This window comes from Apus apus, chromosome 10, assembly GCF_020740795.1.
Source record: "Apus apus isolate bApuApu2 chromosome 10, bApuApu2.pri.cur, whole genome shotgun sequence".
Classification (NCBI taxonomy): Eukaryota; Metazoa; Chordata; class Aves; order Apodiformes; family Apodidae; genus Apus; species Apus apus.
In genome coordinates, this window is record NC_067291.1 from 9,320,516 (window position 1) to 9,333,689 (window position 13,174).

The following is a 13,174-nucleotide window of genomic DNA, read 5'->3' on the forward strand; positions in this document are numbered from 1 at the left end:
TTACTTCTTTTCATCTTTGTAATCCGCAAAAAGCCTCATTTTTGGAAGCTGAAGTGGACCACTTCCTTAGTAAAGGCTTAGTCAGCATCAAATCTATGAAAGTGATTAAAACATTTTTACTCTTAGGAGTGTAGGAAAAATAAAAAACCCCAACGTTTAATTAAACAGGCATAAAAGCAAACACATCACCAGTGAAATGGTTGTGTTTCAATAACCACATTTGTTGTTTCGGAGGTATTTGGGAGGCTTCTACATGAAATTACAGCATGCTGCATCCATAAAGAATGAGTCCCTTTCTAAAGAGCTTGCTTCTGCCCCACAAGGCTACAAGTGGAAATCAGGTAACCTTTTGCAAGGAACCAGTCTGCCAGCAGAGATCTACTCTAAGAGGATTAGAGGGTCAAAATTCCAGCAGATGGAGAAAGGTTTTATCTGCATATTAAAGAGGCACAGGAACTCTTAGACAACAATCTAATTACAGAAAAAGAGAACAGTTTCTCAGGCACTCAGACTTGCAAGCTGAAATGTTTCACTTTGTTTTCATACTTGCAAATGCCCACACTGCAGCAGAATATATTAACACACGCAGAGCTCTGTGCACTGCAGCTAGAACACTTCCCATACCTTCCAGGCAGGAGAAAGGGAGGTAGAGTATTTTGACAAACTAGCCTAATTAATGATGACAAAAGGAGCACGTCCAGGCTGAAAGCTCTGTCTCAAAGAACCAGGGAATGTCACAAGAGCAAAATGCTCAGAATGAGGCACTTACACCCTTCTACTGTTCTATAAAAAAGCAGGAATCAGCTGGGCAGGAGAGAGATAGGTAACAGTCCCTCTTTAACTATCAGCTACTTTATTTCATCTTATGTAACACAAATCACATGGTAAACTTCACAGCATCAGTCAACGTTTTGTTTAAAGAGGCATGAAGATAGTTGTTTTCTTCCTGTTACTTTTTCAAGTCAGATCCAAACTCCATAGGCCTGTGTGAAAAGTCAGTAAAAGAAGCAACACAGATCACATCTGAATGCTCTCTCACCAGCGAGAGAAACTACATATGGGATTTTTCATCTTGGGAAGAAAGAAAGTGTGGAAAAGATCAAATATTTCTTCTAGCCTTTCCCCACTCTACAACTGCTGTTGCATCATCAGATCTGGTGTTTAGAAAGAGTGTAAAAGCAGCAATGATTCCTACCGGAACATCCGCCTCCAGTCACTTCCCAGTTAAACAAATCTATTTCTAGAACAATAGGAAACAGCACCATAAGGATCATGTGAGATTATGAGACACTATTTTTAGGATAGATTTTTACACTGGGGTTCGTTTCACCTTTTAAAGGAGAATTTCACCTCCACTTGCAGAAATTTCTTAGTTTTGTTTAAACAAGTGCTTTGACATTTCTGTCACTAGAATGCCTCTATTATTATTACAGTTATTCTTATTAATGTTCAGGCAAGACATGCATTTTCATTCTGGGCTTCAATGAATGAAAAATAAATGTCTTATGCAATCAGTTAACTCTGGTAACTTCAGGAACTTCACAGTTGACACAAACATGATACAAAATACTTTCTGGCATGAAAATATACCAGGATAGTCATGCACTGTCCACAGTCAGTGGGAAATAAGGAAAATCTCGATTGTGCTGTACTGCTCACGTGTTCTTCCCACCCTTCCATGCAAAGCTATAGCTGTATCACCATGGGAAGCTGTATCACCATGCCCTAGCCAGGCAAACTTAGCTTTTAATCATTCTTATAAAGATTAGAATGGCTTCTTCTAATGAACTCAGTAAAAATCACTGATTAATTCACTTGGATAACCACTTACTACAGTTCTCAAAACAGAAAAGTACTGTGCAAGATAAAAAACAGTCCTGTAATGATCCCTGGGACAACAGTTGCTGCAATAAGAGCAAAATCTTAACAAGTAAAAGGAAGTCAAAAAACTTTATTCACACCAGAAACGCAGACTTCAGTGGAATTTTCCTTTATCAAAATAACCCCATTATGGTTACTTACATCTTCGCTGTAAGAGAACTGTACAATATATATATAAATACATATATAAAAAGAATCAACTTTTGTCCTTCCTTAATCATCATCTTCTTCCTCTTCATCGCTGATCACGTATTTCTTATGCTTCTTACTTGCTTTGTCATCGTCCTCTGCTTTTCTCTTCCCAGAAGGTTCACCTTCCTAAAGACAAAAATAAACCAATATACTTCAAGCTAAAATAAAAAACTCAGAAGAACAACAAAAAGACCTCAAACCCTTTCTTGTAAGGAAAGCAAAATGATTAGTTCCAGTTTTTTTCCATTTTGTGCTACTGTGACGCAGCACTTTTACAGTCTGGATGCCCAATTTCTAGCACCTCAACAGAGAGTCAACAGGTTGATTTTTATTGGTCTAAGTAACCTCATCCTTTTTTCCACTTGGTTTTGTTGTGGTTTTTTTTTGTTTTGTTTTGGTTTGGTTTTTTTTTTAAGAAAAAGCAACACATATTACTTGGATTTTAAGAAAGAGCAAAGACTGAGTTTCAGAACTTTAATGAATTATTATACTTTGAGAACTCTAAGGAATAGGTTTTTATTCAAAGCATTTTATTCTGTATTAACATAGTAAGTTTGTACACTGAGAGTGTCAGTTAGCAAGGAATTTTAAGCATGGAAAACACAAATTGGTAGAGGTGGGACTCTCAAGGACAGCTTCTTTCCCCATGCAAGCACTCCCTGGAATCTAGCTGGGCTACTGTTAAATGATTCACCTTCCTGTTTAGCAGAACATCCCCATTAGCTACAGTAACAGTAAAACCACCTGCCGCGTGGTGAGAACAGACTGATGTTTTCAGTAATGGTAACAATTTGTTATCAGGGCACAGATTCCTGCTGTGGTGTTGGCTGCCAGCACACAAAAGCAAGCCTGTGAGCAAGGCAGCCTGTGTCTCACACACTGCAAACACCAAGCAAGCAGGTCTCCATCACTGGGGTTTTTCCATAACACTGCAGCACCCCGCCGTGGCCCTGATGGGAACAGAAACCTCTAGGTCCTCTCATTTTAAAATGGAGTCTCTCCTTCCTCCAGCAGCAGAGAAATGCTGTTGACTCGACCTTTTGTTCTCAGAAATTGGAATTGCAAAGTCCTGACACTGCTATATCATGAGCTAGAAACTAGCAGTGTCTTAAAATAAACAATTCAATTTCTGCTAACAAACAACAGAGCTCACAAAACTACAATTCTGTCTGTGTGTCTCACTACGGCTGTCTCCAGGATTACTGTAATATTTGCTGAAATATTAGATTTTTCTCAATTTATAATAAAAAGCCAGAATCTGTCTTCATAAGAAACACTAATTTTTACTTCTGCTTCATATTTCAATGCCTGTTAGTGCAAATACTCAGCTGACAGTGTAGGAGGAGCAGTGTCATAGCTGCAAGAACATGCCATCAGAATGTAGCAAATATCCAGCAGGCTGGGGAATAAGATACACCTAAGAAATTTACAGGAAGCACAGTACAGAAATGCAAATGAGAGCAAACTTATTCCTTCAAAATTTAAGATTTCTTACATTATAGAAGTATGTGTCATACTCAAAACTATGTGCTATATCAGTCATTTCAACACAACTCTGGACTTTCAGCAGCTGTGATTACAGAAGTCTGACACGCATTCATTCCCTAGAAGGACACACAACAAGCTATGCTGAAAATTTCTCTTTTAAGAGGGAAAAGACTTTTTTGTTATGGAAGCCTCTAAAATACAAGAGTAAGGTTCTAGCCACTTAATCAGCTACTGGAGTACTACACTGTGTATTACTGTAGGAAGTCAACTGGAAGAAATCTTATGGCAACAGTTAAAATAATTTGAAGAGTTAAAATAATCTCTTGGAGGAAATGGTGATACAAAATGTTAAAAAACATTCCACAAGCTTACACTGACAGACTCAAACTTCCTTTTGTAAAGTTCTGCATAATACTCTATACATAAATTTAAAAATATAATTTACAGTACAATAGGACAGGAAGATTAATCAAACTAGCATGCCAATGTAAAAATACCTCTCATAACTTACAAGTTAGTTTATAAGGCCCTCTAAAGCCAAGCTAGTTTGTATTTATTATTCTGCCATGCAAGTGAAGGTGACCATCAGCAGAGCTCAGGTGTGCCCAAACTGCCACTCCTAAGCCATGCCTGGCTTGGGAGAAGTGCAGGCACAGCTGCAACTCAGGGCTGCACCAGACTGATCACCAGCAAGACCACACTAACACCACACTGGTGATGTCCAAAAGACAGCAAACTCATGGGCTACTAGAACCAAGCAGGCCAAACACCTGAGCCAACCCAACTCTCTTGTGAACACGGCAGTGGGAAGCCAGGGAGCCAGCATCAAGTGCCATTTATTGTGAATTCCAAAATTCCCTCTTCTTTCAGCTTCCCAAGGTACTCAGTAGACATCCTGTGGCTCTTTGCCACAGAAAGGTTTTAGAATGAGGAGCAAGGGTCAGGAAACAGACTACACAGGGATAGCTGATACAGGGCAGAGTCCATATACTTCCTGGTTCCAGTTCTACCACTGGATGAAAATTGTGAAGTATTAATCTCAGAAATGGTCTCTGTCAGTTTTATAAGTGTGACACTGCAGTGCTGTATCCAAAGTGACATTACTGGAAATGAACTAAACTTCAAGACATGATATACACAGAGATTCATTTCTTCACACAGAGCAGTGATAAATCACAAACCAATAAAACACAATTTTAGAAAAGAAAACAGCACTGCTGCTGTAGCTGACAGTTAACCTGATCACGGCCTAATGTTTAGGATGATCCTTGAGTGATGGATAACATGTATTTAGCAACAGACCCAACTCTTTTTAACTCCATTTTTAACTCTTGTATTTGAAAAGAGCAGAAATACTATGTGGAAATGCTTCTAGTACTTCCAAAATAAAGAGGAGGGGACCGTGTAGCTTACAAGATAACACTGCACTAGGATTCCAATATTACATCTTCTAATTCCTTGCATAATTTTGGTAAAGGCATTTTACATAACTCTGCATAAATTTTTCCATCTTGAATTCAGGAATAACAATAGTGACCTCCTTTGGGAACCACTCAGGTCTATGAAGTAATGCAGTGTACAGGAAATCAGCAAGCATGCCAAGGCAAATCAAACATTCAGCACAGCATAAATGAAACTACAAATGTCTCAGCTTTAAAAACAAGATTCAGTGCAGGCAATGTTCCTGACTGCAAATGAGCAGCTTCAGAAGAAAATAGTTTTCTTACCTCATCACTAGTAAGTTTCTTTGCCTTGAGAAGTCTTTGTGTTTTATCTTCATCTGAGCCTTCATCACTGTCAGAAGAGTAGATCCTAGCACGCTCCTCTACAGAGAAAAATGAAAAGGCAAATATTTATCTGAAATTGGTGAGGAAGACAGAATATTAAAAATACTTCTCTTACATTTAGTCCCACCAAAGCTGGCTGAATCTAACTTCAGAGTAAACAAAGTAAACTTATACAAACTGAATTCATGTCATCCCATGTATCAAATGAAATGCACTGGCAAAATACAATCTTACCGGGACTCTCCCATGAAATTAATCCACCTGAATCACACCGGACCTACTTATGTGTTGTTAAGGTTGATTATTACCTCTGATGCCACCTTTGTATCTGTTTTTGATAGCTGCCAGGCTGATTGCATCATCTCCCTCATCCTCCTCATCATACCGATCAGGTTCTAGGTAATTAGCGCTCAGCCCGCGCTGATGCTGCTTCTCCCGCATCCTGCGCTGCTGGGATTCCCTGCGGATGGAAGCTCTTAGCCTCTCCTCTTCTTTCTAGACAAAAAAAGAAGTAATACATAAAGACTGAAGAGGGAAAAAAAAGCCCAGACCAACTCAAGAGCACTTTGTATTCTCCTGTAGCTTTTGAAATAATTTCAGAGCAGTGTAAAGAGCTCACACCTTCTGCTATTTTTGTTATCAGTCAGGTGAAGCAAACGGTACCCATGGCTAACAAGTCCTGCCCACCACTCCAAAACACACTGTTTTTCATTAAGTCATCAGATGTTCAGAAATGCTTAGCTATATTGCAGCTGTGAATTTTTAGATGAAATCAGCAGGTAAGAGTTCCATGCCACAATACCTTAATCATTTCTGTGCGCTGGGACTCTGGATCACGACCTGCCATTGGCAAAATACGGATTTTCTGGGTCTTTGAGCACCTGTCTGCCAGAGACAGAGTCATCTTCCTGTGAGTGGCACTGTCTGTAGAGTGTGGCCTGTAGAAAATTTGCTAGGGGTTAAACACTTCTTCAAGGAATGTATCAGATTTTAAAGGACAATGGTAGAGCCAGTAAACTTGAGATTTCAAAGATCCGTTTGCACAAAAGTAACGGATCATCCTTTTCTTTATTTATTCACCTGCATTGTAACAGCTACTGGAAACATCAGCTCCTCTCAGCAAACCACCTGTAGTCCAGCACAAGCCTAAAATGACCATCCTGACACTTCACATCAATATGCCAAGATATAATCATCATCGAGAGCAACTGTGCATCAGGACAAAGGTCAATTTCTGGGAATTTTAATATTCTTACTGATTCAGATGAGGGCTTGCACTTAAAAATGCAAATTAAAATATATATTACAAAATACATGTAGCCTACATACTGCTGTGAATGGCACATTAACCTCTCCAACCAGGACACCTAACTTAGGAAAAATCCTACTGAAATACTGACTTTGGAAAATAGCACATTGTTATTAAACAGTGAAGCTCTGAAGGATTACAAACTGGTATCTCTAATCTTTATATTAGTTGTAATACTTAATTGCAAAAGTATCATCAACACTTGATATAAAGCAGCATGTTTACCTGAAGGTTAACTTTGTCTTGAAAACAGCCTGTCCTTGTAGACCTGTCCCTTGTCTGATAAACAAATGGTTGTGATCTCCCTGTAGTGGTGCCTTGTACACATCAAAGACCTCATTGCCCAGGTGGAGAGACATGCTTAAAAGAGATTCAGATATCAGTTATTTGATAAAGACACTACAGTCTATTTTTTGCCTCATTTATAAATGGAGAAAGTTTTCATGTTGCCTTTTTATATATAGTCAATAATTATATTTCAATCCAAACTAAGCAGAGGATGAAATGTTCAAAGCATTGAGACTAAAACAATTTCTGCTGTGCAGAACTGACACCAGACTCTGTTGACCTTTCAATTTTGCACACCATGGCATTTCACTGTGTTCCTTCAACAGCAAAAAGTCCAAACTGACCTCCCATCTGACCATTTCACTATCCTGGCATTACTTTCTCTGATCTCATTCCCTTCCTCATCTCGTCGCATCCGCCATCGTATTGTGTTTTCTACCTGTGGGGAAAAAAAACCAAAACACTTTTTCTAACTCACAGCAAGGAACACTGTGGTAAAATACACTCTAAGATAGGTTGAGAATTACAGCTAGAAAGGCTAGATAATTTGCTGCATGGTGCAAAGGTGAAAGGTATCCCTTTATAGGTGAAATGCAGCTGTCAACCTTTCAAGAAAAAAATGTATGACTAAACTGGATCAACTTTCCTCAGTGCTGAACTAGTCCAGGCTTTCATCATCTGAACCATAACTCAAAACACCATTTTAAGCTACCTGAAACAGACTTTGTAGATACGTGGCTAGAGGAGTATAAAAGAGAAAAGGAAAATGAACATTATACCTTGAGTTTTAACCTAGTTCTACCCTCTTCATCAAGCATCTCCTCATCTTCAAATTCATCTTCATAATACTGGGGATCAAAGGGTCTGCAATAAATGATTATCATAGTCTTTATTCTTCTAAAAATCAATCCAGATTATCCTAGAGTTGTACAAAATAACAGGTGCTTGAAAGGTTTAAATTATACACTGTAGAGAACAGCAGGCACTGCAGCTGTGAGGCGGCCATTTCTGCAGTAATGTGATTTACTGCATTGATTCTGCTCCACAGGAGGCCTCCACCCAAGTGTCTTCACTACCATCAATTATAGCCACTTCCACATTCAGACCCTCTAAATGGCTCCAGCCTGCCTCCAGAAAGTCAGGCTGCCTCATAAAATACTGTTTCCTTAGTCAGGGTTAGGTCTGCAACAACATATTGTACAGAGAAAATAGAAGGAAAACATATCATCCTCTAAATGTGGTGAATTAGGGATTTTCTAAAAGCACAATCTTTGTAATTTATTGTTTTTTCACTTGAATCTCAGGACCAATCAAAGAGAAAGGAAGATGACACTGTTTTTCCTTTCTTTGTTCAAAAAACCTGATGACTGGGCGAGTGAGTGAGGGGAAAGCCATCCCCTGGCCTCCTCCCTAATAGTTTCCAGGCTGCTGCATGGGAAAGAAGTGATAAACAGACTGTGCTACTGAACAATTCTATTTCAGTCCTGTCTGACCCCCAGAGATCCCCAGGACTTCTCTCCCCAATTGCTGCCACTAACTGGATCCCTAACAGCTCTTTCCTGAAACAGTCTGTAGCATGGGAGCCAGGAAGAATAATTTCTCCAACAGAAACAATGCCACTCAGCCAACTAAGGAGACCCTTAAGTCAACAATGCAATAAAGGTGCTTAACAAAACACTCAAAGAGAGGGATTTAACAGCAATTTGCCAGAAGTGCTGAAGGTGCCTTTAGGGCAAAGCCTAACACCACAAACAACTCTCCTAATTTATTTTATTTCTCCTTAGGAATTACAGAACCATTTTTTAACTTGGGTTAGGTGAAAAGGAATAACCAGCCTCTTCACAGTAAAACAGCACATTTACCACACACAAAAAAGCACTCATTCTAAAATTCAAAATGATGTTTTCATCACTTAAAAGTGCATCAAGATTCTATCCATTTGGCTTTCACATCTGAAAGCCAGAAGTTATGTTTATGATTCAACTGACAGCATGTGCTTTTGATGCAGTAATTTTTGTTTTGTTCTAAAGACAAAAAGTTATTCAGTCAAGCTGAAACCCAAGCTCATCAGAAAACCACCCAGCACTTGATTAGGTAACAGCAATAGATATTAGTATTAACTGCTCAGAAACAAAATGTGCTTCTTCATGTCAATCATTTAAAACATGGCCAACATATTGCTAGAAGAACAGCCACACAGGGAAACACTAAAAACACATATCAATCATGTATTTAATGTGCAGTTACCTGGGCTCCACGCTTAGGAAATTGGGCAGCTTCACAAAATACAAATCATTGCCCAAGTCTGTGTTTACTTTTGGTATTTCTACCTCTATTCTAGTCTCTGGAATAGGCTCTTCTTCCTGCTGTTCCTGACTCAGTCCATTCTCATCCTAATGAAACAAAGAAGAGGAGCTAAGTGAAAAGAGCCTGTCTGGTTACTGTTGCTCTAATAAGCACTTACATTCTGCTTATAGAAATGTCATCCACATGCACAGAGAGAGACTGGGAAGCTTGGGGTAAAATAACTTGCACATTTTCAATGAAAGCAGCTCAATTCCACTTTAAGTGGCATATGAAAATGGGATTTCAAATACCACTGCAAGCTCAAGAGACCAGAGGCAGTAAGGAAACAACAAAGGAGCTGACAAGCAGTTTCCAGGTAAGCACTGCACAGTAAAAGGGGGACAACTTTTTCCAGATTTAAAAATATTTTTGTGTATTACCATCAAGATCTAAAATTCAAGTATTTGTCAAATAGCTGCACTAAGGTACCAAACACAGCTATGACTTTATATTTTCCTTGATGACAATCAAAACTACTCAAGAAATTTCCTTCAAGTAGAAAAAGGGGAGCAGGGATAGGGAAAGGCAGATAAATGAATCCATCTGATATTGCTAAGTATAAAACTTTGATAATTCCTTTATCTAGGGCACAATTATCTGTAATGCTTACTTAATGCCATAACTCTTTTTTTCCACTAAAATATTATCAAACTCAATCAGTGTGCTATATTTCAGACTGGAACGGCATGCTAACTATTTCAAAAGTCCAGTCTACTCACAATGGGCTGCCCTGGAGTTGGTGGCTTGTCTTCTCCATCACTTCCTGAGGAAATGTCATCTGCACCTCCAAACAGATCCATGACATCTGCATGCTCTTGAGTAGAAAAAAAACTATTTAAAAAAAAAATATATATATACACACACCCCTATACACAAGCATGCTCACAAAGGGAAAAAAGACTCCTTCACTTTTATTACCTCTTAAAATCACCTGCAAAGGTGAACAATCACAAATATTTATGAAGCACACACTATTCTCTTACACTGAAATTTTCAATGTATTTTCAAACTAAGGATTCAAGGTATGTTTTCCTGAAAAGGCTCTATCAAATTACAGAATCTAGTTGAAGAATGGCAAGAGAAGAATCAAGAATGGCATGAGAAGAGTACAAGACCATCCTTTACTCAAGTAAACAACTTAAATACATGGAAACAGCAACATCATTAGGCACTTTGAAGGTTTTACTTCTCAGAAGAATCAACATCTGTTTCTCAGCCAGCTAAACATCACAAAAACCAGTGCAGCCTCTCTGGGCTGCTCTCATCAGAGGCACCAGTTCTTAACATCTACCAGTAAAAACGGGTGAAACAACATTGTTAAAAGAAAACATCTGTCTCTCCTGGGGGAAACTGCAGAAGAGCTAGAGCCAACTAGAGATACCCTGCACAGACACAGCGTGTGCTCCCCCACACAGAACTCTCACTGTGCTGTTTTGTTGTTTCCATGGCATTAGTTACACCATCCAGCAAGTGCTATCAGTCGTACCGAGTTCCGCAGCAGATGGATGACACACTCAAGATGAGGGTTAAATGAAACCAACCCCCAGAGCAACGTCCCCAGTTACCTTTCTGTCCTTCTGCCTCACTGTCCCCTTCTGAATCGGACGCGATCGGTTTCTTGCGCTTCATTCGTAGAACTTCATCTTCACTATCACTGCCCCTTGCAGACTCTACCAAGGAGCACAATTATTCTCAGCAAATTAAAAACTTTGTTCCACATGTTACAATTGCTTTGTATTAATAAGTGGATTCAGATTAACAGGGATTTAAAAGTGCTGCCTAAAAAAGCATGGCAAAGCTGACTACAGTTGGAAGCCACATGGTTAAAGCCTTTTTTTACACTGAAGTCTGAATCTTCAGGCCAAATAAATGAAACAACAGAGAGAGATCAAACTAGAAGCAAATCATGACAATTGCATTCAGTCCTACCAGATTTACGCTCTTGGTCCTCCTCATCAGAGTGCTGGGCCCGTTCCTCATCATCAGAGTTCTGCATCTTCTCCTCATCAGAATGCTGGGCCCTTTCATCATCATCCGAGTTCTGCATCTTCTCCTCGTCCGAGGCCTGTGGCCTCTCCTCATCATCAGAGTTCTGCATCTTCTCCTCGTCTGAGTTCTGCAGTCTCTCCTCATCGTCAGACACCTGCGGCCTTTCATCTTCATCAGTGTTCTGAGCTTTCTCCTCATCGTCAGAGTTCTGCTGCCTCTCCTCATCATCAGAGTTCTGCTGCCTCTCCTCATCGTCTGACTGATCGCTTTTGTCCTCCTTGCCCCACTTCTCATCCTCTGAATGTACTTTTTCAGAACCATCTCCCTCTGAATGATGACTGCCTTCATCTGACCCATGCCCACGATCATCCTCCTCCTCATCATGAGCAGCTTCTGAAACACTGTGCTGGTCCACGTCTGACTGATCGTTGTCTTCATGCTCAGAATGTCCTGAAGCTTCCGAGCGATTGTAGGATCTTTCAGAGTGGTTGTCACTCCCTGTGTGATGGGATGCCCCTTCATCCTCACTGTCATCTCCAAACAACTCCTTATTGCTGGGTTTTACTGCCTCTCTGTCATCATCCTGGTCACTGTCACTCCCAGAAGCATTGCTACCAGAGCCAGCGTTCTCCTGATCGGAATCGGATTCAGATCCAGAATCAGAATCTGCAAAACAAACACCATCCTTTCAAGAGTTAAAACATCCCTACAAGGACGCACAGAAGATGATGGGCACTGCTGGAAAAAAACCTTCAGAAAAGCCTCCCAAACCCAGAGAGAGAACCTAGAAAGAACTGCAAGAAATAACTATAAAAGTTACCTAGAACAACAAAATAAAATGTCTTCTAAACAAGGCACAGCCAAGGAAAGACACCATGAAAAGTGAGGGATGTCAGATAAAGTTTCTAACCACAAGCTATTATCCAAGATTCTGAAGCTGTAGAATGAATCAGCAATTACACAAATCAGAATTCTAAATAGTCAGGGCTCAAAATAAGTAAACCCGGACACATGGCTTATGAGAGCCCGTGAATCTGAACCCGCCCTCATGTCTTCAGCCCAGGCTGGATGTCTCGGACACCACGGAGCTCCTCGAGAGGCGCTTCCACCGTTTTTCTGACGACAGCTACAACTTCCCCAGGCAGCCAGGGCCGAGGAGGAAACACGTCTTGCTTTCCCCATCTCAAACCCAGCCAGCTCCAGGCAAGCACACGGTTAAGCACCGCCAGGTTCAGCAGCGCGACCCGCCTTCGCCCGCTGCGGCCGCGCTGCAGGACGCGGCTCGCCAGGAGCCCCCGCCGGGGCGCGGGGCTTCAAGCCGAGGCAGCGGGCACCGTCCCCGCAGCGGGGCCGCTTCCCTTCCCTTCCCTTCCCTTCCCTTCCGGCCGGGAAGCAGGCGCGCTCGGGAGGCCCGCGCCGCGCCCGCAGGGCCCCCACCCGCCCGGGCCCCGCGCCCGCCGCTCCGTCCCTGCCCGCGGCTGCGGGGCGGCAGGGCAGGGCAGGGCAGGGCAGGGCAGGGCAGGGCAGGGCAGGGCAGGGCAGGGCAGCGCAGCCCCGCACCTTTCTGCTCGGCCTCCGAGTCGGCGTCGCTGCCGAACAGCTCCTCCATGTCGGCCATGGCGGCCGCGCGCCCCGCTCGATGACGCCGCAGCCGCGCGCCGCGCGGGAAGGGGCGGGGCCTCCCCTTAAAGGGGCCGCGCCGAGCCCGGGGCCAGGGCCAGGGCCGAGCCCGCGGGGGGCGCGGAGCAGCGCGGGGAGCGCGGGGGTCTCGGGCACCGCTCGGGCCCAGGGCCAGCGGGTCACCCGCCTGCCCGCCGCAGGAGAAGCGGGGCTGGTGTGGCAGAAGCAGCCGGGTGGGGTTCCAGCCAGGCCCCGCGCGCCTTCAACAAACCGA

At 42.1% G+C, this 13,174-nt stretch overlaps 1 protein-coding gene across 1 annotated transcript; it reads right to left on the reverse strand.

The window, feature by feature from the left end:
• Nucleotides 1-1,931: 1,931 nt before the first annotated feature.
• On the reverse strand, nt 1,932-12,921 carry LEO1 (LEO1 homolog, Paf1/RNA polymerase II complex component). The gene is made up of 12 exons (XM_051628177.1): nt 12,841-12,921; nt 11,221-11,946; nt 10,857-10,961; nt 10,011-10,105; nt 9,193-9,338; nt 7,725-7,809; nt 7,290-7,384; nt 6,883-7,017; nt 6,151-6,286; nt 5,657-5,843; nt 5,289-5,386; nt 1,932-2,199 (listed from the first exon to the last, which is right to left on the reverse strand). The coding sequence occupies exons 1-12, from the start codon at nt 12,896-12,898 to the stop codon at nt 2,095-2,097; spliced, it is 1,971 nt and encodes a 656-aa protein (XP_051484137.1). The 5' UTR covers nt 12,899-12,921; the 3' UTR covers nt 1,932-2,094.
• Nucleotides 12,922-13,174: the final 253 nt, after the last annotated feature.